Source organism: Tripterygium wilfordii, chromosome 11 (genome assembly GCF_013401445.1).
Source record: "Tripterygium wilfordii isolate XIE 37 chromosome 11, ASM1340144v1, whole genome shotgun sequence".
NCBI lineage: Eukaryota > Viridiplantae > Streptophyta > Magnoliopsida > Celastrales > Celastraceae > Tripterygium > Tripterygium wilfordii.
In genome coordinates, this window is record NC_052242.1 from 2,635,483 (window position 1) to 2,659,765 (window position 24,283).

A 24,283-nucleotide genomic window follows, 5' to 3' on the forward strand; every position below is an offset into this window, starting at 1 on the left:
ACACACTAAACCCGTTGAAAACATGATCAAGTAGTGAAGTTTCAGGCCACGGACTTCCCGCTTCTTCCGCTCGTCTCTTCCCCGAGTCATCATCCGACGGTTAAAAACAAAATTAAAACTCCGATTTCGTTCTTCGTAATCGTAACCCCCAAATCTGATTCATTTACTCTAAATTTGCAGTTTCTCTCCAGTCCAGACACACCAAGACCAAGGCTTTGTATTCAGATCTGTATGTTAACATTTCTTTGTTCCCTATTTTCTTTCTCGCTTTTATGGGTTTGGTTGGTTATGCAAAACCTTGATGTTTCCGAGATTTCGTTTATTTCTGTTCGTGGGCTAATGGGATTGGAATGATTTGTGTGTTCTCTCTGGCATTTGATGATAAAGACTGGCTTTTGTTCTTGTTTTCTATTTTGTAATCGCGTATTGTGAGAGTAACGATGATATGAATAATTTTTTTTTATCTTGTCCTGTATGCACGGAGAATGAAATCCCTTTGTTAGGCAGTGATCTTATGAGAATATGTTTCTTCTATCTGACTGAATTTTTTGTTCTTATTACATCTATTTGTGAGTTTTAATTTGGAGTTGTCTTTATGTTTTGTCTGGGATTTATGTGAAGTTTCTATTTTTAGCTGTCCAATTGATTCTCTCTAGTTCTCTTTTCATCTTTATGCCTAAGTGCACATTGGATTTCAGGACTGCAGATTTTAGTAAAATTTTTATGTGCCATTGTTTTCATTCTTTTATGGTTTTATTTTTGTCTCCATTTCAGTGTCGATTTACTTTTCGTGATAGGTATAAGTGGTTAAGCAGTATTTAAATGGTGACGGTTTTAACAGTTGACATCAGTCTGGCTGGGTTAGTGATGATGACTGTTTATTTACGTTTGTATGAAAACAGTGATCTTAATGGTTTTAACGGAAGCTTAAAATTGAAAAGTGCAGGTTTTGGAACGTTAACTAGCTTGGGGAAAAAAGATTTTCCGAAGCATGTTGTACATATCCGTTTACAGATGACTTGATGCATTGTGTTAGGTATTAAAGTTTCCATTTGGGTCAATCATGATATTTTAGTTGTTACTCCTTAGGAATGTTAAGAATTCAAAACATGTTGAAAGTTCGAATCTTCCCACACACTAAAAAAACGTCTAATGTTATTCATTAAAAAAAGTGATATTTGCATAGATATTGAACCATCATGGCATTCTGGAGGGTGTGCATCAATCTTGCATTCACCTGTCATCATTTTGCAAGCAGAAATCCCTCTGAATTTTGAACATCTATTATTTTCATAGGGTGTCAAGGATGTTTATTGCATGCTTAAATAATGTTGAAAACTTTCAGCAACTTTGTTTCCTTGGTCTAAATAAACATTTAGATTTCCACATCTGACATTGTCCAAGCGTATGTTTAACCTCCAGGATCCTGCTACTAATTTTCTGAATTTTCATGTTCTACAGGTTATAGAACCATGCAAATGTTAAGAGTCGTGTTAATAAGTTAGATTTCACATATCAGACTCATTTAGTATCATGGAAAACATAAGTGCTTCTGGGAAAACTACAATGAATTATCCAAATTCTGAAAAGCAGGACGAATTTTCACCTGCTTTTGTGAAGGAATCAGGCGAGGAACCATCAAAGGAAATCAAATCTGTTACCATCGGCAGCAATGGTTCCCAGTTAGACAATGACGATGGACGAGATGGCTTAGGTGACAAGATAAATAAGAGTAATGTCTCGGAGTCTAAAGCTCATGAAGAGAATTTAGTGGACAGCATGGAGCATGATAATGTGAGCAAGATTCAAGAGAGAAGTGACTTCAACCCCAATGTCCAGGAAGAAAGCTCAGGTGTTCATATTGAACAAGTTGACTCCGGTCACCAGGTAGATAAAGGTAAGGATTTTGAGTCCAAAACTGAAGAAGAAGCAAATGAAAGTACAACTGAGATCCTTAGTGAGGAGAAGGAACCAGAGCCTATTTTTGATGGAACAGAGGTTCCTGGAATGGAAGCTAACAGGAGTTCTTCTACACGTTCTTTGGATCTTGGTCCTGAAGTTGAGGGATCTGCTTGGCCTGAGAAGGCAGTGGCTCTAACAAACTTTGTCAAGGAAAAGGGTGTTGTTGCAGTTGCCACTGTTCTACGCAGACTTTCTATAAAACGGGATGAGCTTGGACAGGACATTCCTACTGATGAGGACAAGGCTGCTTCAGATTCGCCTGAAGATAACAAAACTGCAGAAATGTCTCAAAAAGCGGCTGAGAGATCTGCATGGAATCCCCTAAACTACATTAAGATCTCACGTGATAATACAGAGAAAAAGGCTGAACCGGAAGCTGAAGCCATGGAGATGCTGTTACAACCTATAGTCATTAAAGGAAGAATTATACTATATACGAGGTTAGGCTGTAAGGATTGCAAGGAGGCTAGGTTATTCTTGCACAGAAAGAGGCTTAGATATGTAGAGATCAATATTGATGTTTTCCCCAGTAGAAAGGTTGAGTTGGAGAAATTATCTGGCTCATCTGCTGTTCCAAAGGTTTTTTTCAATGAAGTTCTGATTGGAGGACTTGATGAAATGAAGAGTCTGGATGAGTCTGACAAGCTCAATGAAAAAATCGATTATCTTATTAATGAAGCACCTGCAGTTGAAGCTCCTTTGCCTCCTCTTTCTGGTGAAGATGATGTGTCCAGTAATGGGGCACTTGATGAATTTGCTGTTATTGTTCAGAAAATGAAACAATTTATCATTATTAAAGATCGATTCTATAAGATGCGAAGGTTCACCAGCTGTTTTGTGGGCTCAGAAGCTGTAGATTTCTTATCAGAGGATCAATACTTGGAAAGGGATGAGGTCAGTGGGTTTTATGTATAATGGTTAATGGGTTTTGAGTTTTCAGTAATTAATCTATTCAATCATTGATAGGACACATGTGCATAGTCTTAAGCACGCATTACCAGGTGGTAGATTGCATTGACTTCATGTGTAGTGTCCACATCCCTGTTACTATCAAAATACCAGGTTTCAGCTGCATGTTCAATCCATGTACTACTTTGAAATGTTTTTCTAGTCACAGCAATGAATTTAATATTTCCTGTGTCATTGTAATGTAATGTAATGTCCACAGTGTTTCTAAAACCAAATACAACGAAAGTCATCTGGCGTAATTGATGAAGTTATTTTATGTATGGCGAGTAAACTGGATGCAGCTCTAATGTGAGCCAACCAAATTGTCGATGCCATTGCTGTTTGCATCATATTTTATGATATGCAACTCTGAATGAGAGTTTAACAAACCCTAGTCCGTTCTTGCTCTAGTTTGATTGTATTATTTATGTCCAGGCTATCGAATTTGGTAGAAAGCTTGCAAGCAAACTCTTCTTTCGGCATGTTCTTGAGTGAGTCCCTTGAATTAATGCTCTTTCTTGAAGTGATGTTCGTTTCAGATATCTAATTTTGCGACTGACAATGCTGCCTTTTCTTTTCAATGCTTATACCCCAGGGAAAATTTATTTGAGGATGGCAACCACTTGTATCGATTCTTGGATGATGATCCTGTTGTGGCATCTCAATGTCACAACGTTCCGACAGGCATAATTGATGTGAAGCCTAAACCCATAATAGAAATTGCATCAAGGTTGAGGTTTTTGTCTTATGCCATCTTTGAAGCCTACATGTCAGAAGATGGTAGGCATGTTGATTACAGAAGCATTCATGGAAGTGAAGAATTTGCAAGGTTTTATGCCACACTGTGTTCTTTAATGTCTTAGATATGCTAATCTGTTTTAGCTTTCAAGTAGTTGATGGCAATGTTTTTAGGTATTTGAGGACAATTCAAGAGCTCCATAGAGTAGAATTGCAAGATATGCGTAGGGAAGAGAAGCTGGCTTTCTTTATAAATCTCTATAACATGATGGCCATCCATGCAATATTGGAATGGGGTTATCCAGTTGGAGCACTCGAGCGAAGGAAGATGTTTGGAGATTTCAAGTACGTTATTGGTGGCTGTACATACTCACTTTCAGCCATTCAAAATGGGGTTTTAAGAGGCAATCAACGCCCACCATACAATCTCATGAAGCCATTTGGCGAGAAAGACAAACGTTTCAAGGTAAGCACTCATGGTATTATTTTTTATTGCTGGCTTGAGTTTCATTTGAGGATGAAATTTCTCTCTTAAATGCTGCATGACCGTGGTCATTATACTATATATATAGTTATATACGTTGGTTGCGTAATGCTCCGTCTCCCCCATCAGCTCACCACCCACCCAAAGGAAATGTATGAAAATTGGAGCACTGCTCTTCCAGGCCTCGGGGCTGGTAAATGGTGACCGGGTTATCTGGCTGGGCTCAATTGGCTCAATTGTTTAAATTACCAAGTTCAATAACATGCCCTTTCTCTTAGCTGTTGTTGATATCTGCACAGAAGCTTTCTCATGTTCTGTTATCTTTTAGTTTAAGTGGAGGTTGAAAAGTCTAATAGTATGTGCAGATTCCTGTCACTGTAGGATTAGGAAAGAAAATTTATCCAACATCATATCGTATTGTGGAAACTGTTTCTGTTTGCCAAAGCCATAGATCATACGAATTCTTGGATCATTTCATCTATTTTAATTTTGTTTCAACAGTTTGCTTCTTTTTTCTTCTTCTTTTTTTTTTTAACTAATTCCTAAGGTTGACTGTGGGTCAGGAGGTCCTTGTCTTTGTTATTGTTGAATTAGAATGAAGCCACTATCCAAATAGGTTATAATTTTTTTGAACCTATCGTCTTTGTTTTGACTTTTGATTCAATATTCAATCTACCTCATGCCTATTTATGTTCTTCACCAGGTGGCTCTTCCTTACCCAGAGCCTCTTATTCACTTTGCATTGGTTTTTGGTAGCCGCTCTGGACCTGCTCTTCAATGCTATTCTCCTGCCAATATTGACAAAGAATTGATGGAAGCAGCACGTAATTACTTAAGAGGTGGAGGACTTATCATTGATTTGCAGGCGAATGCTGCATTAGCCAGTAAGATCCTCAAATGGTAAGTTGGTCTCAAAGTCTGATGTATTCACATAAATCTCAGATGGAATACGAATATTAGATCCGTCTCTCTTTCTGTCTCTCACACACAGAAACACATTATTGTGCATCACCTCTATCTTGATTAAACTGCGATATTATATAGGACTTTCATTACTAGATTTGGAGTTTTATGTAAGTGGCCATTGCTCCGTTGATTAAATGAGATATCTTGTGATTATTTGATTATTTGATTCGAACTATTATATTTGTCGATGCACAGGTATAGTGTTGATTTTGGAAAGAACGAAGTAGAGGTATTGAAACATGCATCAAACTATTTGGAACCAGCCAATTCGGAAGCCTTATTGGAATTGCTTGCAGACGCTCGTTTGAAGCTGATGTATCAGCCTTATGATTGGAGTTTGAACCTCTAGAGTAAACTTTAGTTCCTTATATACCACAGAGCAGTACATGCAATTCCCTTTAACAGATATTTGCAGGAGGGAAGCATTGGTTATTGCAATGCAAGAACTATTGAGAATATACAGCTGTGAAAGTCCTTTATCGGATTTGGATGCTGGGTTGTTAAATTATGAAGTGGTGTTCTGCTTGTTAATTCTGGAAAAATTTTGTACGATTTCTCTTAAAACATGCTTCTCAATGTACACAGTTTCAGTTGCGAATTATGACAGTAATAAGCTCTTAGATAGGAGGTAAGGTACTTCTGAACAATTTATAAGCATGCATATCAATGTACATATCCATTCATGATCTGTGAGCTTGTTCTGCATATATGCTTTCATACACAATGCCCTTGTTGCATGCCAATATCATGAACTCATCTTTCATTGTTAAACTGGTGCATTCATATCCTAAAGCTTTTGCAATCTCATTCTGCACACAGTAAGCAACTTCAACCCTTCATTTTCCTCCTCTGCATGTGAGTGAACTTGAAAGCTTTTCTGGGATCTTGATAGATTATGTACTATATCGGTTCAGGAAATGAAATATTGGATCTAAAGATTTGAAGCCTCCAGCTGTTGATCCATAGAACATACTATACAGAGCCACACACAACTGCCTAATTATCTGGCATTCAATGTTAAGAGCTCACACAAAATACTAGTACGTTATACAATACAAACAAAATACTGGTAGGAATTATGGAAACCCTAATTAGAAAATATGTCAAACCTAACCATGCCCCAGCTTTATAAAAGGTGCTTCAAAACAAAACATGAACAAAAAACTAAGTAACCAACCCAATGTGCAGCTTACTATCAGTGATGAATTACAATCGAGGACCACCGGCCTGGTGTCTGCGTCAATCTTTAGGAGATAATGAATTATCATCCTTACAAGGGAAACAAAACATCCATAGAACAGTAATGCCTGGTTGGGAATGAAACCATAATGAGAGCAGATTATATTGCTTTGAACGGAAGTGAGTGCACACCCTTTTTCATGGTTGGCGTGTCACATCACGTTGAGCTGCCAGACCAGGAAAGTCAGCGTAGGAATCAACTTCAATGTGAAGCAAAAGTGCTAGCAAAACCCATCTGTCTAATTGAGGATGAACCATCTCGGTAAATCTCAATCTGGCATCACAAAATGCCAGCGTGAAAATTTGTTATGAAATTTTCTCAAGAATGATACACCAATTAGATTTATCAAAAAATTGATCGACTACAACTGCATTACGCATGCCAGATACTAACCTGCAAAAGTGACAGAAATAACAAATTACATAAACAATGGTATGTCACAGCAGAGAGAAGGAAAACCAAATGAAGTCTTGATATATACGATATGATGCCTTTGACTCCATCAGTCGGTAAGTCAGATCAGAAAATACAATAAGCATAAAATATAAAATCTATTAACAATGGTTAACAGCTCTTATTTTCCCCATAAATTCTGTAAAATTGACAAAAGTTGAGATAAGGGATGCATGTAAGATATGGATCAAACTTTTAAAACAAAGAAAAATATAAGCAACTACAAGTTGCTTATTCAATTGCAGAATAGTTGCTACACATGCCACAGCCCCAATTCAAGGAGGAGTAGTGGTCGAGAGCAAAATGAGAAAAGAGCTCTATATAACATGACTACAGTGACAGCAAACAAAAAACTGAATATATGGCCCAAATAATTTGCATGAAAATGAATAGAAAACAAGCACATGACACATAATATTATCCGGTTGAAACATCTGAGAAAAACATATATGGTGAATTACCTTGCAAGCTCTCCTTCACTGAAGACATGGTAGTATCTATCATACACCACGGCACCCTTTTTATCATCCTTTCTTGCCAAGCCACTAGCAAGAGCAGAAGCAGACGCACCACTGACTTCAGCACGATGATAGGGTAAGTGCCAAGGAACAAAATATTCCTGTTGCTTTTGTTTATCCTCTGCATCAATCAGAAACACCGAACCATCTTGATCTTGAGATGATAAATGCACTGTTTCCTCCAACTTCTCATTTAGAATCTCCTTAGTATCCTCTAATTGCTCTTTCGAATTACTCTCCTCGGCTTCAGGGATACTTTGTAATGTTAAGGATGAAGGACTACGCACATGAGGAGTACCTGGACCTATCCACTCTTCCACATACTTTTGGGCAAGAGGAGTCCATTTGGTGACCAATGACCTATCCTCCTGTTCTGCAGCCCAAACTGTTATTAGAACCATGCCACCCTTTTTGACAACCCGAATTAATTCTTCAATTGCTTTCTTCCTCCTGTTCTCTGTACTTAAGTGGTGTAAAACAGCTATGGAAATTGATGCATCCCCATAACCAGTTCTGTAAGGAAGATTTACTGCATCTGCTACAAGAACCTCATGCCCTCTATCCGCACAAATTTTAATAAGAGGATCACTTATATCACATCCTATGAAAAAGCAATCAGGATTCAAACCCAAGTACTTCCCATTTCCACATCCTGCATCCAATATAAGAGATCCTGAAGGCAAGGAATTCAAAAAGGTGGCGACTTTTGGCCACTTAGCAAATCTGGTGGCACTAAAATGGGGAGCAATAGCGTCATAGACTCGATGAACATACTTTTTCTCAATTTCTGGCGTAGAATGCACGTGTAATGACGAACATGTCTCATCCCCGCCTACTGATTCAGAATGTTTGATATGAGATTCACCATCGGAAGATGCAAGAGTACACAATCCAGAACAACCTTTTACTTTGAGTTCTCTCATAATGTTGAAGATCACCTGATGACTTCTTGCTTGTGGAAGAAGCAAGACCATAAACCTGAAGCAAGATTCTAATAAGACATGCTCTGCAAGGTATCACCAAGGTAATTATCATCCAACATATGCAACATGATTCTGCTAATAGTAAGTTGAAGCTCCGGCTATGGGTGTAGATAGGGCATTATTTAGGAACAGAAGGCCACATTTCAAACTAATATTCGCCTAATGTGACATCAACCATATCTAAATCTAAAACATACATTTGTCAGAAAGTTAAACTTACTATACTATGCAAAAATCAAGATATTCGAGCAGTTCATCAAAAGTAGGCATTTAGTCAATGAAGCAAGCCTGGTGATGAAATTCTCTCCATCTTACCAAACTAATCTTAACCTCTCATTCACCTAAATGAAACTCAATATACCGAATGTTAGTCAATGGGTTTCTGGAAAGATGGAAAAATCATGTTTGTCACAAATTTCAACCAATTCTGCGCAAACATTCTCCTTATTTTTCACTTCGCCCAATATGGATACACACGCGCACACACATTGAAACCGAAAATAGAAAGGAAGTTCAAGAAATCAATGATAAAAATCAATAAATTTGGAACAGAGAAAAATAACAGAAGAAAGAAGTGAGGGAGAGAGATGTTTTACTGAGCTAGGTGAGCTAGCCACACTTCCAGGACAGAGACGTAATTCGGGAATTTGTCTAGAGAATACAATCCATACAACGCCCGGAGCTCCAATCTTGACAGAGAATGGAAGTTCGACCGGTCTACAGGTAGCGAGAGAAAAGCCTTGAGAAGGAGCCCTAAAGCTGTCACCTGCAGAGAAGACAGGCAGTGGACTATTTGAGCCTCTTTTGGGTTCATGGCCCATTTGTCTTGGTACACCTTGAGAAATGACTTTGGGCTCTGATGGCCCATCAATCACTCGGGCCCAGTGATAGACTTACGTTCCAATTGTATCATTACATGAACCAAATATTGGATACCATTTGTAATAATTGAAGCGGGTATCAGTCGAAGCAATAATAATTCAAAAGGGATAACTTTTATAAGGCAATTAAGCCAATCAATTATGATAATTAAGATTCAAATAAAATAAGGTTTATAATTGTAGCAAAATCAATGAAGAATAATCCCATTTTTCTTCCTATTCCCCATCGTTATGCCTATTTTGCTCACTGACTTTATAAGATTTATTAGATAATAAATGGACCCACAATCGCAATGAATAGTCCACTTTTATGATCATCGGCAATTTAATTAATTAACAAAGCCTTTTTAAACTCCATTAATTCATTACTTATTAGTATTGACTGAGTAATACGTAAATCATCGTTTTAATTAATATAAAGTGCTGTGCATCATCCTCAATGCACGTGTCCCTTGATTGAGACGGAGCGTAAGTCGCACGTGAGCGGCAACACCTATCATGTGATAATTGAAATTTGTGAAAGGCCAGCACCAAACCCATGTGAATGTTGTCCATGGAAAGGGACCTCACGATCCCAAACTACACTAGTTGTTCTCCTCTGCAACAGTGCTAATAAATAACTAACCATTAGAAAATATCATGACGTCATACCATGTCATAAATCCACACCCTATACATCTCCACAATATTGTCCGTTTTGAGTTATTCAATTCCCGTGAATATATCGAGACCGCATGATTTTGTTTCTCCTTAATTCAGCTACTATAGGCCGTCGCACGACTTTGTTTCTTTTTAATCCAACCACTATAGGTCAAAACCTAACTCATCGGGACCGCATGACTTTGTTTCTGCTTAACTCAGCTTGTTTCTTTTTAATCCAATCACTATGTCATAAATCCACACCCTATACATCTCCACAATATTGTCCGTTTTGAGTTATTCAATTCCCGTGAATATATCGGGACCGCATGATTTTGTTTCTCCTTAATTCAGCTACTATAGGCCGTCGCACGACTTTGTTTCTTTTTAATCCAACCACTATAGGTCAAAACCTAACTCATCGGGACCGCATGACTTTGTTTCTCCTTAACTCAGCTTGTTTCTTTTTAATCCAATCACTATAGGTCAAAACCTAATTCACTGGATCAAAGCCCAAATCACTTGGATTAATTAAATGTCTTGTTGCATGTTTAAGGGTGAGTTTTACTCATATAAACTACTTGGTTGGTAGAGTCCCAAGCAATGTGGGACTATGTTGATAAGACCGTATCGTTTTGTCTTCCATATGTACCTCAAACCCATGCCATTTCTAGAATTTACTTTTTGTCAAGGAAAACATTATTTGGGTTAGATTCCTCAAGTGTATCCTTTACAAGGAAAGTAAGACATTACTTATTGGACGAGTTTACGCGTGTTTATCTCGGCTAGAAATTGGATTTAGTGGGCAAAAATATTGTACATGTGTCTAGTTTTACTTGAAATTAGGCTTAGTGCACTGTGCAAAGGGCATGATTGTTGAATTATTATTGGTTATAGACAAAATTTGAACTCTGGTCTCCCAATTAAAACAATACATGTGTAATATAGTTGAGTAAAACATTAGTCATTAGTGAATCCAGATCTAGTTGTAATTTATTAGGAGTAAGGAAAAAAAAAACTGTCAGGAGATGCATTATATATAGCAAGTTGAACTTAGAAATCACTTAGCGGTGGATTTCTTCAGGTTCAAATCATATGGATTCGGAAGATCATGAGTTCAATTTTTATTGACAACAATATCCGTACGACCATGTTATGTACTTTCACCTAACTTGTTCTATCATATGAGTTTAGACTCATATCGAATATTTAAATGGTGTCATGTGAGTTTAAATTCATATGGAATGTTTAAAACGTAAACCTGTAAATCTGGTCGAGTCAAGCATCAAATCCAGATCTATTTGTAACTTGTTTGGAGAAAGAAAAAAAAAAAATGTCAGGAGTGACATGCGTTTCATGTCGCCCTTTGACATGTGGCTGCTACCATTTGTCTCCTGATGTCATCATCGCTGGATCCCATTTTCAAGATTTCTTAGAGCTATCTCCAATGTTAAAATAAATATCAAGTACTTCAAAATCATTGTCTCTCTTCTCTTTTATCCTGGGTGGCATAATTTAATTGGGTGAATGGGTCCCACAATATACTTTATTCATCAACACTTCATACTTTCCAACACTTCAAACTCATTTCTCTATTTTCTCTCTCTTTCTTTCTATCATCTCTCTTACTTTTTATCATCTCTCTCTCTTACTTTTCATCACCTCTATCTTCATTTTCATCACCTCTCTCTTTCTTTTCATCATCTCTCTTCACTATTCATCAACTATATCCATACTTCATATTTCAAGTGTCATTTTCCACAACAACCTATAAAACAAGTGTCATTATCAAGAAAGTGTGTTTTCAAGTGTTCATTTTCATCCGTTGTAGAACTCTAGCGCTCTAAATTTTCCATAAAATTCACTTTTGGACACTTGAAAAATAGTTTTCAAGTGTCCATTGGACATGCTCTTACTCATCCAAGTCAAAAAACAACACAAGTGGCATTTCAGTAAAAATGCAAAAAACAGCACCCCCTTAATTACGGCGGCTATTTAATAAAAAGATTAAATTAATTAATAACAAGACCCAAGAGAAGAGCAGGTTTTCATGCTTTGGCGGGATGTCTCTGTTGTTTAATACCACCTCTCACTCCAAATCTCAGACCTTAAAAACAATAAACAGTGATATCTCACCTTCAACCAGACCTCCATCTCACCCTTTTTTTAACTTAATTAATCATACTTAACCCTCTAAATTACCCTATTAATTTACCACATTCTCCCAAAAATCCCCAACAGAAACACAAATCATCTCATTGGTCAATCAGATACAGACAGAGAGAATGGGAGAGCGAGAGACATTGGAGAAACCTTCGCTTCCCTGCTCTGTCTTCAACCTTGAGTTCCTGCGGATCGGTCGCTAGGTACCTTCGGAAGCACATTATTGTAATGTTTTCAAGTGTGAATTTGAGATTTGGTTTTCTTTCTTTTGGCGTTTTGTGTGAAGTGTAGTGTTAATAATTCGGTTCGACTTTTGACGGTACTGTTGTGGTGTCAAATCTGGTAAATTCGGAGTAAGTTCTTTTTGGCGTTTTGTTGAAGGAAGACGCAGTGCGTTCTTTACGGCTTTGTTTGAACTGATATGCCTGGAGAGGCAAATTGTTGCCACATTTAGCCAGGCATTTTTGGTGATTGGATTCTGCTATTCTTGCACTATTTGCTAGTATTTTTCTTTTGCCCATTTGGACCTCACTGTAATGCTGCTATGCCTTCTACTTTCTTTGTTTTCTAAGATTCAATTTTGAAGATAGAGTGTTTTGTTTTTAGGATTCCGATCCGGGCGTTTTCTTGGGGGGCATTTTCAAATCCTTCTTGGTTTTGGCATTTAGGGGCAGTTGGTGGTTTTTTCCGGAAGGTAAGAGCTCGAATTTGCTTTGTTTCTGTTTTTAGATCAGGTTTGAAGAACCAGGTTACTTCCTGTTTTCGTTGCTGAGGATAAGAGTTGGAGGATCTTGTGTTTTGTGGTTGTTTTAGTTTTAAAACTGAATGGTCAACCCACTAGACCACCATTTGCTTGAATTAGGCTCTGTAATAGTGGAGCTTAATTGAGGATCAGTGTTTACTGCTGAGAACTGTAACTGTCGTCTAATGCTTGGACTTAACCAAATCATGGGTATGGTTAAGTTGAGGGCACCTTAGGATCACGATGCTAACGTTGCAGGTTATCATTTGAGGTTTCTCTGTCTTGCCTGTGAGGTGTGGCCTGCACAATGTTACTGCCCATTTGTAATTTTGTATATATCATCCCTGGAACTAGACTGCCTTTAGGTTTCATCAGCGGGATGCTTTTTGTGTTTGCTTGACTTTCTTTTGAATGTTTTGTGATTCTTGACTCACCATGTTTGATTTACTTCCCCTAGTTTTTGAGTTGTAAGAATTTGTTTGCCTTTTCTGCTGTAACCTTTGCCAAATAATTCATTAGTTATGATGGTGCTCAGGTTATGCTTTACCTTTATGTTTTTTTCAATGATGAAGCTTAGAATTTGAGTTCCAGAATGTGGGACCAGGTTGTTGCATTTCTTTCGATCCATGATGGTGATTCTAGCTCTTATTTGGCTAATTATTTGAAGAATTCTGAGACACTTCTATCATGTTTACTATTTCTAGTCCTTTAATTTTTTTTCCTTTATACACTGCAAGGTTTTCTTTTTGCTCACTTTCTCTGGATGTGAACCATGATGTGGTTAACATATGGAGCATGACTCTGTTTCATGAATGACAGATGCTGCAGTTATCTTTTATGATTTATAATTACTGGGACACAACAAGTGCAGCCTAATGTTATGCAGTTGGTGATATATTGATTTTCCAGTGATGTCGAGGATTGCTAAGTGGAAGCTTGAGAAGACAAAAGTCAAAGTAGTCTTTCGGCTACAATTCCATGCTACGCATGTAAGTTTGCTCGCACATTTCAAATTGTCCCTGTTGGACATTGCCATCTCGTATTTTTCTTCACAAATTTTACATTCCCTATTTGTTCATCGCTTCCCTTAATGATTATGTGCATAGGTCTCTGGTAGGTAGATAGCCATCGTAAGTAGCCAAACTGCCAAAGACATAATTGGTGATGCAGATACCCATCATCCTGGTTGCTTGCAATGGGCGAACTCTGTGTGTGTGTGTGTGTGTGCATGTGCATGTGTGACTGCACGCAATGAAATTGTACGAACATAGTTATTTTCAGGGATCTCATTTTTCATAAGAACAGATCTGGTTATAGTAGGTGACTGATTAAAAAATGCACATATATTTCCCACTGTACCTGGTAGTACAGTAACAAGTGGAATGTAGATGAAAATCTCCTTCCTGTAATAGTATTCTTTTCTTGAAGACAAAGTTTACTTGGGGTTGCATCACCTTGGTACCCTTCTGAATGAAGATATTTCTTTTTTCCATTCATAAACAGAAAATATCTTCCATTTTAGTCTATAGTGTTTGGACAGATTGGTTTGAACTATGTGCTCCTCTCCAGGAACTGATTTTTGTGGTATTCTTGTGAGGCACTAATACAATAGGAATCTTAATAATTCCAGTCAGAATACTCAATGTTTCTGGACACCGGAAGTTTGAAGTTCTTTGTCCCTGTTTCTCTTCCTTTCATCTTTGACATTAGAGAGGAGCATAAAGTCTCGTTAGAGTTTGAGAGAAAGAAAGCTCAATTGTGTTTTGAGATCATGACATGTCTAGATTTGACACAAATGACATTTAGCGTTGGATGTGTGCGAAGCAAGTGAATGGCAAAAAATGCATAAGACCTGCGTAGAAACCTAGATGAAACGGCGTTCTAATCATTGCCTTGTTTTTCCTAATGATGTGAATTTTTATGTTCAAAGGAGACATAGAAAGATGACTACGGTGGACGAGCAATCTCATAAATTAATGGAGGAACCACCTTCCCTAGTATCATGGTCTTCATATTGTCTGAGCTATATACAAGAATGTTCTCATGAGTGCATCTTGGTGCCAATTAACGCATCTCTCAGTCTCTTCTCTCTCTCTCTCTCCCTCTGCACCCCACAGAGGTTTTCATGATTTTGCTTGCATTTTCATTGGAAATCTAGTTTGGTGTTTTATGGATCCGAGTAAATGACTATGATGATGGCTTGGCTTGTAATTACCAAAACAAGTTATGACATTGAGAGTTAGGACGTCTGAAACTTTAGAGGATGGCAGTGTAACTTGTAATGGGAACAGCTGTTTTCACCGCTTCTCGTTATCATCATCAATGCTATTCTTCATAATTTTCTGACTGAACATTATCCCTCTTTGTGTGAGCCAGATCCCACAAACTGGATGGGACAAACTTTTCATATCTTTCATTCCCACTGATTCTGGAAAAGCAACGGCAAAGACAACCAAAGCAAATGTGAGAAATGGGACGTGCAAATGGGCAGATCCTATCTATGAGACTACAAGACTTCTCCAAGACATTAAAACTAAACAATACGATGAAAAGCTTTATAAGCTTGTTGTGACTATGGTAGTATCCTTATCCTTTCATTTTAATTACTTTCTATTAGATTTCAATCTTTTTTTTGGTTGTTTGGTATCAGTTTTCTGAGTTAATAAATCATGTCAACAATCTGTTTCATAAATGTAACTGTTTCTTACATGAGATTGATCGATGACAGGGTTCCTCAAGGTCTAGCCTTCTCGGTGAGGCTATTATCAATCTTGCTGATTACGTAGATGCGTTGAAACCCTCTGGTGTGGCACTGCCTCTTCATGGTTGTGATTCCAGAACTATTTTACACGTGAGGATTTCAGAATTTCATTTCTGTTTCTGGTATTCAATATCATCTTAGGAAGTTCATATTATCAATAACCTCTATATTCCAAACTAGATCTTACCTTTTACAATTTCTTGTCCAAGATTTGTCACTAATAGCAAAGAAATATACTGAAATTTCTCATGTAGTGTACTATGCCTTTTATGCCAGGTGACTGTACAGCTGTTAACCTCTAAAACTGGTTTCAGGTATGACATTGAAACGCTTATGCTTAATGATTCAGCTTATTTCAACTCACTTAGTCATGATAATTTTCTTTTAGAGAGTTTGAACAGCAGAGGGAACTCAGAGAAAGAAGGTTGCAGACTGCAACTGACCAAAATAGTCCTCATGAATCTTCAGGTGGAAAACTATCACCCTCTGAAGAGATTGTCAATGGTCAAGAAGATAAGGTTATATCTGTTATTTTGTTTGGATATGCCAATTTACCTATTTTATGATAATAATCTCTTTGCTTTTCATTTCGGGATGAACATTGTGTAAAAAAAACAAAGCAGGCTAAAGATGGACTTATATTTCATGTTATTGTAGAGAAGATTTTTGTGTTATATGTTATGCGTTTTATTTATGACTCATCGCAATATGACACATGTTTGACTCACTAACTTGTAGGATCTGTCAGACAAGTCTAGCAACAAAGTGTTAGTTTTGGACTTATAAACAGTTCATCTTCAATGCCACTGGATAGTTTTTAAAACATTTTTCCTTTAAATATATTGTCATTAAAAAAATAATGTCAAGTATTACCGATTGGATTTCCTTTTGGGTTCACTGTGTAAACAATTTGTTTCATTAAAACACTATCAGTTGCAAGCGATTATTAACCCATTGTATATTGATCATGCTCACCATATACATTCCTTAAATCAATTAGTCTTCTCTACGGTTGACTAGTATATGTAGTTATTATTAATAGATTGTAATTTCTTATTCTCCGTTATTGTAGGTCAATGCAAAGGTGAGATTCAAAAACAAAACAAAGGAGCTACTCTCACTCGAAGAAGAGGCAGGAATGAATGATGAATACACAGACTCAGCTGCTGGTTTTGATGGATCTTCCAATACTTCAGGAAGTTTATATGCAGAGAAGCCAGATACATCCAGCACGCATGAAATAGACAGCATTAAGAGTACAGTTTCTGGTGATTTAGCTGGGCTTTCCCTTGGTCAAAGTCCTCAGCCTGAGAGAGTGGACCCTTCTGATCATCGCTTTTCTGCACAGGGGACTAATGACTGGGTTCATGGCTGGGGATCCGACTATTCCGCAGATAATGACTTAGCAGTCACCTACGAAGAGAATAGTAGACTTAGAGGAAGCTTGGAGGTAGCTGAAGCATCTATCCTTGAGCTTAAGCTGGAGTTAAGCTCCTTACAAAGTCATGCAGACGAGATAGGCACTGAAACACAAAAAGTTGCTGAGCAATTAGCTGCTGAGATTGCTTCTGGAGAACAGCTGGCAAAAGAGGTTTCTACGCTGAAATTGGAGTGTTCATACTTAAAAGATGATCTTAAACTGCTAAATAGTTCTAAATTATGTGCTTCATTTACTAGCATAGAAGCTACAGAGACAAAACAGGATAAAATATCTCAAGATCTGCAGCGTAGATGGCTAAAGGAGGTATTGGTCTTGGAGGATAAGGTAAGAGAACTTCAAAACAAGTCGTCCGTTGGATACCATGAAAAGGACTTCAGGTTCCTTTACTCGGACTTGGAGGCTTTGCTCAGTGCTCTGCAGAATCTCAAAGAGGGAACTCAATTGGCAAGTCCTAATTTTAACTTGATGTCATCTGCTGGAGCAAGCATGAAGGAGAACAGAGAAACTAGTCTTGGTAGAATTGAGCAACTCCCATCTGAAATTGGTTTTGATGTTGACTTGTGTCAACCTGAGTTTGGAATGCTTCATGGCCTCAATGTTCCCGGGTCTGAGTCTCAGGATCCTGATCGTCTAGAAGTTATAAATGCGATGAAAGGAAAAGTCTTTGAACTCTTGAGAGAGTTGGATGATTCTAAATCTGAAAAAGAAGGCCTTACAAAGAAAATGGATCAGATGGAGTGTTACTATGAAGCCCTCATCCAGGAGCTTGAAGAAAATCAGAGACAGATGTTATGCGAGTTGCAGAATCTCAGAAATGAGCACTCTACTTGTTTATATACAGTTTCTTCTACCAAGGCAGAGATGGAAACAATGTGCCAAGGCCTGAATGAACAGATGTTAAGACTTGCTGAGGAAAAACATGACTTGGATTCCATTAACAAGGAGCTTGAAAGAAAGGCTATTGTTGCAGAAGCAGCACTTAAACGGGCACGGTTGAACTACTCCATTGCTGTTAATCAATTGCAAAAGGACCTTGAACTATTATCCGTCCAGGTTTTGTCTATGTTCGAGACTAATGAGAACCTTATTAGGCAAGATTTTGTAGGTTCTTCACCAACAAGCCTCCCACATTTCCCAGAAATTGCACAAGAACCGAAAATTGATTCATTGGAGTTTCACTCCTTGAAAAACTTGCAGTGCCAAAATCAATATGTCGGGTTAAAGAAACACAGCTTGGAGGGAGATTCTCTTTTAGAAAACTTACAGAAATCACTCAGCATACAGGAAGGGCTATATCGAAAGGTTGAAGAAGAAGTTTGTGAGATGTATTTGCTGAATATATACTTGGATGTGCTTTCGAAGACTTTAGCGGAAACTTTGCTTGAGGCAAGTGATGATGCTAGACTAATGAAAGAGAAAATAGTTGAACTTGCACAGCAACTAGAGCTTTCTGCAGAGTCCAAGGAGTTGTTGATGAAAAGGCTGAAGACTGCAATGGATGAAGTTCACTCCCTAAATGAGTACAACGCCGCTTGCATTGCTGAATACAAAGATGTGGCTCTGAAAAACCAAAATTTGGAAGCTAATATACAAAGTTCTTGCTGTGAAAATCTTCATCTTGTGCAGAAAATTACTGAACTGGAATCCATGATAAAGGAATGCAGAAGTTATGAGAATCAATTCAAGGCTTGCGCTGCAGAAAAGACACAGTTGGAAATTTTGTTCAATGAAAAAACACTAGAAAATGGCCGTCTCCAAAATGAAATACTAACCTTGCGGAATGATTTTATAGATGTTAAATCTGAATTTGATGAAATCGCTTCTGTGAAGGACAACATGCAGCATTGCTTAAATGTTCTGCGAAGTAAGTTGCTGAACCTATTGGCATCTCATGAAAAGAAATTCGGCGGATTGCCTCTCTTGAGTGAATCTGTTAGTCAGAGCTTGGAGTCCGGGGACTTAACCGGTTTTGTGATGGAATTGGGAGAGCTTCAGCATAATATGTGTGAAAAGATTGCCCAACTCATGGAAGAGGAAAAGATTCTGGCTGAAGAAAAAGATATGGTTCAGGTTTCCTTAACAAGAGCACAATCAGAAATTGTGGTGATGAAACATAGGTTTGAACTTGATATGCAGGAGGTTCTGTACAAATTTAGTGTGTCTAATGCCTCGGTGCGGAAGCTGCAGTTGGATGTCGAGGCTATTGCCAACAGACTGAAGAACGGCTCTGAAGTTGAAGAAAACTATGCACAGCTGCACAAAGAACTTATTGGGAATGTTCATTGGTTGGAAGTTGAGCTGCAACAACTTATTTCTAAAAACAAAGACCTTGCTGATGAAATCTTAGCATTGGAGATTGTAACTAATGAACTCGAGAGGAGCAAAGTAACAACTGTTGAACTTGCAAAGGAGAAACAACTATTAACAGAATCTTTGCAGGCTAAAACTGAGGAATCTGCTAAGCTCGTGTCGGAACTAGATGATTTGAAGGAAAGCTTGCTGTCTGTGCATGATGAAAACCAGACTTTGATGACGTCTTTACAGGCTAAAAATGAAGAATCTGTCAACCTTGCATCAGAGCTAAACAGTTTAAAAGAAAGTCAACAATTTCTGCATTATGAGAACCAAGCTGGAACAGCATCATTACGGGATAAAACTGCAGAGTGTGCAAAGCTTGAAGCAGAGGCAAACAATTTAAGAGAAAGTATGCAATCCCTGCTTGATGAAAGCAAAGCTTCATTGGCTTCTTTACAGAATAGAACCGAGGAATCTGTGGAACTTGTTTCGGAATTGAATGGTTTGAGAGAGAGTTTGGGGTCGTTGCATGATGAAAATGAGGCGTTGTTGTTGTCTTTACAGCATAAAACTGAGGAATCTGCCGAGCTTGAATCAGAGCTTAGCGGTTTGAAGGAAAGTTTCCAATCTCTGCATGATGAGCTACAAGAGGAGAGAAGTTCGAGAGATAAACTAGAGGGTATAATTGCAGATCTTACATACAAATTAGACGAGAAGCATTGCCAGGTCATTCACTTGAACCAGCAGAATTTAGAATTGGCCCATCTCAAGCAACTACTATCAGATCTAGAATCAGAAAAATCTAGAGTCTGCCATCTTTTGTTACAGTATGAGGAATGCCTTAAAAATGCCCGTGATGAATCATCTTCTATTGTTGCTCTTGAAACCCAGTTGTCTGAATTGTATGAAACTCTAGTAGCAACAGATGTAAAATATATCGCTACTAGAGCTCAGCATGAGGACTGGGTAGAGGAGGTCGTGGAAAAACTGGATAGCCACCTTGGTGGACTTTGCAATAGGCATAAGGTCGTAGCCCTTTGCAACGAAGAAAATCCTAGATTGTTGACAATCCTTGACTCACTGATGTCTGAGTTCAGAGGCTCCATTGCTGAAAACAAGTTGATTCTTGATAGAATTTACTCTATGTCAGCTGAAGTTGAGGCATACAAGAATAGGGAGGTGAGTTGGTGCGATGAAAAAATTAATCTTGATTCTGAGCTTCAAGGGCTGAAGAACTTGGTGATGCATTCCGAAGAAGAGGTTGACAACCTGTTACTCTGCAATGAAGAACTGGAAGTCAAAGATTTGTTACTGAAAGCCAAAATGGAAGAATGGCACCTGCAAATAACCCTGTTGGACGTGCAGGGGGATGAACTGCTTAAGTTGGAAAACCAGTGTAACGACCTTACGCAGAAACTCTCTGAGCAGATTTTGAAGACAGAGGAGTTCAAAAACCTATCCATCCATATGAAGCAGCTTAAAGACAAGGCCGAAGCTGACTGTTCCTTGGCTCGTGAAAAAAAAGAAACTGAGAGACAAGCAGTTCTTGTGCAAGATTCCCTGAGAGTCGCATTTATCAAAGAACAGTATGAAACAAAGCTTCAGGAACTAAAACACCAGCTGTCAATCTCCAAAAAGCATAATGAAGAAATGCTTTGCAAATTGCAAGATTCTGTTGTCGAAATTGAGAATAGGAAGAGATCTGAAGCTTTGCACTTGAAGAAAAATGAGGAGCTGGGAATGAAAATTTTGGAATTGGAGGCTGAGTTACAATCAGTAATTTCTGACAAGCGGGAAAAAATGAAGGCCTTTGACATGATGACGGCCGAACTGGAATGCTCCTTAATAAGCCTTGAATGCTGCAAGGAAGAGAAACAAAAACTTGAAGCATCTTTGGAAGAATGCAATGAGGAGAAGTCAAGAACTGCAATTGAACTTACCTTGATGAAAGAGCTGCTGAAGAATCCCTCATCAAACAGTGAGGAAGAAGGAAATGATGGATCGCACGTGAAGGGTCATATCTCTTCTCAGGACCTCTTTGTTAAAGTTCATGAGAATGGTCCAGCTGAGGTCTTGAATGCTAAGTACTTGGAACAGGATAGTTCAATGAAATGTGAAGAACCAGAATCTGTATTTGTGGTTCCAGTTGTTGTGGATGACCATTCGAGCACAATCATGGATGCCCAACCTAAGCAGGTAATTACTGTATCTAAAACTTTTTTTTTATTCCTATATATCATTGCTTGCTTTATTGTTGATTTGGTCAAGTGGAAGAAGCTATATTTGACTTGTTTATCCTCGTTTGATATAATTCTTGTCTTAACTGATTACTGATGTTATTGTAACATGCAATAATATGGTGCTGGTCATTCTATTCAATTGTGACCAATGTCTTTTCCAAAAAAAAAAAAAGCAAAGAAAAGAAAAGCAAATCTCCTGCTTTTTTAGTACAGAATGAAAGATAGTGCCAACCAAAAGCAGAGTGCAAGAAAATAAAGTACAGACAAAAGAACAAACCACAAAGACTAGCAAAATGGCTTAAGTTACTTGAGGGAAAAAGGAGTATCTTATTATCATCTTTTGTTTTTTGTTGGCTGTTTATTGTTCTCGCCTGCTGGGTGATATGTTTGAGGAACATTCTACATTTGCATCCTTTTTGTCCAGGTGCAAGCCATTGTAGTTTTCTCCATGGTTAAGAAGTACATTAGTTTTAAAAACTTGGCTAATTTTTTTTTTTCAAAAGCAAAAAAATTTATTAGAGAGCACCAAGGGGGTGCCATAAGAGATTACAAGGCAGATAAGCTTATGCTGTTAAAACGATTATTACAAGAACCATAAAGCCACATTCTGACAGTGCTTAGCAAAAGCTTAGCTGAAGTTAATCCTATCTTTACATGAAGAAATATATTTTATATCAAGTCTATGGGAAAAGAGATTGTTCTAATTGCCCTTGCACTTATTTGGTCCGTGTAGTTTTATGCAACACAATGAGAAAGCTTACACAGAGGAGATGAAATCCAGAGAACAATATCATTGAAGAGACTGGTTTCTAAGAATAATTTTCAACTAATAAATACATATCTTACTTTCAGGATGTACCTGAAGCTAGTGGTGAATATGGAAGCCTCGTACATGTGAATCAAGAAAGCCTACTGCATGGTGATGTCAAGCATCTAGCTCTTTGTGATGTTCACTCGAGGGCTGAAAGTATAAAATCGAGCATGGACCACTTAAATATGGAGGTATACACATTTCTGCAATCTAAAGACTCTTGAAATGCGAATATATACTGTTGCCCCTGTATTATGTTGCTGGCATAGAGGGAGTATTAAGGAGCATTTTCCCATCTCTCACAAGTCACGACCTTCAGGTCAAGCCAATATTTTTTAGGATAAATCTGATGCAGTCTAAACGCTTTCTCCATCTTCTGTCTGCAGTTGGAAAGGATGAAAAATGATAATTTGTTTCTACAAAATGATGCTCATTTGGATTCAAAATTTCCAGGTTTACAAAGAGAACTAATGCAATTACAAAAGGTAAAATAATTTGAATCTCTTGTCAGCTTAAGATATATTTGCCTTTTTAACTGGAGTGCTCATAGCTGGTTTTTTGTCAGGCAAATGAAGAACTGGGAAGTATGTTCCCATTGTATAATCAATATTCAAGCTGTGGCAATGCGTTAGAAAGGGTACTTGCATTAGAAATCGAACTTGCTGAATCATTGCAGGCAAAGAAAAGATCAAGCATGCATTTACAGAGGTAATACGTCCTTCCGTTGATGAAAAAACCAGGTATACTTTTTTGGGTGTTAGAAAACTGATTTGAGAATGATGAGGCCTTAAGAAATTACTTCAAGCCTTCAAAATGTGTTGCAGCTACTTTCCTTAAAAGACTTTATTTTCTATCATGAATTTGGCTGTGATGCACAAAGAGGGTTTTCAAATTGCACAATGGATCGTTGGCTAAGATTGTGAACTTGATCGCAGTAACTCTAAGTGCAAGCGGGAGGTTTGAGTTCAAGTCCCATGGGTATTTCTATTATCGCAATTTGCGAGAATGAGCCCTTAATCAGCCCAGTGCGTGCCAATGTCACTCTGCGTTGTCTTGCCGCACTGGGCTCGGGCTAAGTCTCAACTAGTCCACGGGGGTTGCAGGATCTTCCATGTGGCCCAAGGTTTACCAGTGAGTTGTCCAACGGGCAGTTGGATGGGTTTCACGTTACCAAAAAAATGTTTTGCAAATAGACCTTTACATTGAAAACCAATTTTCCAGATTGTCTGAACTTTCTTTGATTCGACAAATAATCTCATCTCATCTGTAGTCCTAAAAGATTATCATACTGAACTATTATGATGCGCCAGCCATTTCAAAAATCGACCTGGAGACAACTAACCATATGACTTGTTCCTCCTGCGGTGCAGTTCTTTCTTGAAGCAACACAATGATGAGGAAGCAGTATTGCAAAGCTTCAGGGACATCAATAACCTGATTAAAGACATGTTGGAACTAAAAGGAAGTCATGCATCTGTGGAAACTGAACTGAAGGAGATGCACGATCGTTACTCGCAGCTAAGTCTTCAGTTTGCTGAAGTTGAAGGTGAGAGGCAGAAACTGATGATGACTCTGAAGAATGTCCGGGCTACCAGGAAGGCTCAGCAATTAAATCGCTCACCATCATCCTCCAAGGAACACTCGACATAGTTACCTAAATGAGCCTCTGCCTTTTTTGCCCTGTACAAGAGGTTGCCCTACACTGAGATGAAAAGCAACATTCAAATTTTGGAATGCGTGATCCCACAACTGTCATTGAAGGTCTACTTAGCTGCTGCAAAGATGTAACAGCTTGGAATGGGATACCAATTAGAAGCAGCTGTTTATTGTGTAAATAACTATGTAATGATGGGTTAACATTATGAACCTTTTACTCTATGTACTCGTTATAATTCATTTTGCTGTATATAATAAATCAAATTCTTTGACTAGTGACCGACACCAAAGTGTGTGTGTGTACTTACCCCAAGTGTAGGGTATCGTCAAGTAATAAACCGGTGAGTCCGGTATCGATCCAC

The 24,283-nt window shown here is 38.1% G+C and overlaps 3 protein-coding genes across 22 annotated transcripts; 2 read left to right on the top strand and 1 right to left on the bottom strand.

Moving 5' to 3' along the window:
• Nucleotides 1–5,629, top strand: LOC120009104. Of its 9 annotated transcripts, none has more exons than XM_038859558.1 (8): nt 1–99; nt 181–229; nt 1,462–2,856; nt 3,346–3,401; nt 3,506–3,739; nt 3,823–4,114; nt 4,836–5,032; nt 5,294–5,629. In XM_038859558.1, the coding sequence occupies exons 3-8, from the start codon at nt 1,534–1,536 to the stop codon at nt 5,445–5,447; spliced, it is 2,256 nt and encodes a 751-aa protein (XP_038715486.1). In that variant the 5' UTR covers nt 1–99; nt 181–229; nt 1,462–1,533; the 3' UTR covers nt 5,448–5,629. The 9 variants fall into 9 exon arrangements, 8 of the variants coding, with proteins under 8 accessions (XP_038715486.1, XP_038715491.1, XP_038715492.1 ...); XM_038859563.1 differs by having other exon boundaries at nt 3–99; nt 1,621–2,856; XM_038859564.1 differs by having other exon boundaries at nt 6–99; nt 1,594–2,856.
• Nucleotides 5,630–6,091: 462 nt separating this feature from the next.
• LOC120009105 (tRNA (carboxymethyluridine(34)-5-O)-methyltransferase-like) lies at nt 6,092–9,175 on the bottom strand. 3 transcript variants are annotated; one of them, XM_038859566.1, is made up of 3 exons: nt 8,889–9,175; nt 7,253–8,287; nt 6,092–6,611 (listed from the first exon to the last, which is right to left on the bottom strand). In XM_038859566.1, exons 1-3 carry the CDS (start codon nt 9,158–9,160, stop codon nt 6,476–6,478), a joined length of 1,443 nt encoding a protein of 480 aa, XP_038715494.1. In that variant the 5' UTR covers nt 9,161–9,175; the 3' UTR covers nt 6,092–6,475. The 3 variants fall into 3 exon arrangements, with proteins under 3 accessions (XP_038715494.1, XP_038715495.1, XP_038715496.1); XM_038859567.1 differs by having other exon boundaries at nt 6,092–6,731; XM_038859568.1 differs by having other exon boundaries at nt 7,253–8,315; nt 8,889–9,026.
• A 2,690-nt stretch (nt 9,176–11,865) lies between these two features.
• Nucleotides 11,866–24,197, top strand: LOC120009333 (interaptin-like). 10 transcript variants are annotated; one of them, XM_038859878.1, is made up of 12 exons: nt 11,866–12,178; nt 12,582–12,669; nt 13,537–13,706; nt 15,094–15,294; nt 15,446–15,568; nt 15,755–15,792; nt 15,867–15,996; nt 16,551–21,410; nt 22,307–22,456; nt 22,652–22,750; nt 22,831–22,973; nt 23,636–24,197. In XM_038859878.1, the coding sequence occupies exons 3-12, from the start codon at nt 13,629–13,631 to the stop codon at nt 23,913–23,915; spliced, it is 6,102 nt and encodes a 2,033-aa protein (XP_038715806.1). In that variant the 5' UTR covers nt 11,866–12,178; nt 12,582–12,669; nt 13,537–13,628; the 3' UTR covers nt 23,916–24,197. The 10 variants fall into 10 exon arrangements, with proteins under 10 accessions (XP_038715806.1, XP_038715807.1, XP_038715810.1 ...); XM_038859879.1 differs by having other exon boundaries at nt 13,627–13,706; XM_038859880.1 differs by lacking the exon at nt 11,866–12,178 and adding an exon at nt 12,298–12,442.
• Nucleotides 24,198–24,283: the final 86 nt, after the last annotated feature.

Excerpts from the sequence above, each read along its gene's own strand:
- LOC120009104 (XM_038859558.1), top strand. The coding sequence starts at position 1,534 with ATGGAAAACATAAGTGCTTCTGGGAAAACTACAATGAATTATCCAAAT. Across the intron at positions 2,857-3,345 it reads AATACTTGGAAAGGGATGAG|GCTATCGAATTTGGTAGAAA; the intron begins GTCAGTGGGTTT and ends ATTTATGTCCAG. Across the intron at positions 3,402-3,505 it reads TTCTTTCGGCATGTTCTTGA|GGAAAATTTATTTGAGGATG; the intron begins GTGAGTCCCTTG and ends CTTATACCCCAG.
- LOC120009105 (XM_038859566.1), bottom strand. The coding sequence starts at position 9,160 with ATGGGCCATCAGAGCCCAAAGTCATTTCTCAAGGTGTACCAAGACAAA. Across the intron at positions 8,288-8,888 it reads TGGCTAGCTCACCTAGCTCA|GTTTATGGTCTTGCTTCTTC; the intron begins GTAAAACATCTC and ends ATCTTGCTTCAG. Across the intron at positions 6,612-7,252 it reads AGTGAAGGAGAGCTTGCAAG|ATTGAGATTTACCGAGATGG; the intron begins GTAATTCACCAT and ends TTGTGATGCCAG.
- LOC120009333 (XM_038859878.1), top strand. The coding sequence starts at position 13,629 with ATGTCGAGGATTGCTAAGTGGAAGCTTGAGAAGACAAAAGTCAAAGTA. Across the intron at positions 21,411-22,306 it reads TGGATGCCCAACCTAAGCAG|GATGTACCTGAAGCTAGTGG; the intron begins GTAATTACTGTA and ends TCTTACTTTCAG. Across the intron at positions 22,457-22,651 it reads TGGACCACTTAAATATGGAG|TTGGAAAGGATGAAAAATGA; the intron begins GTATACACATTT and ends TTCTGTCTGCAG.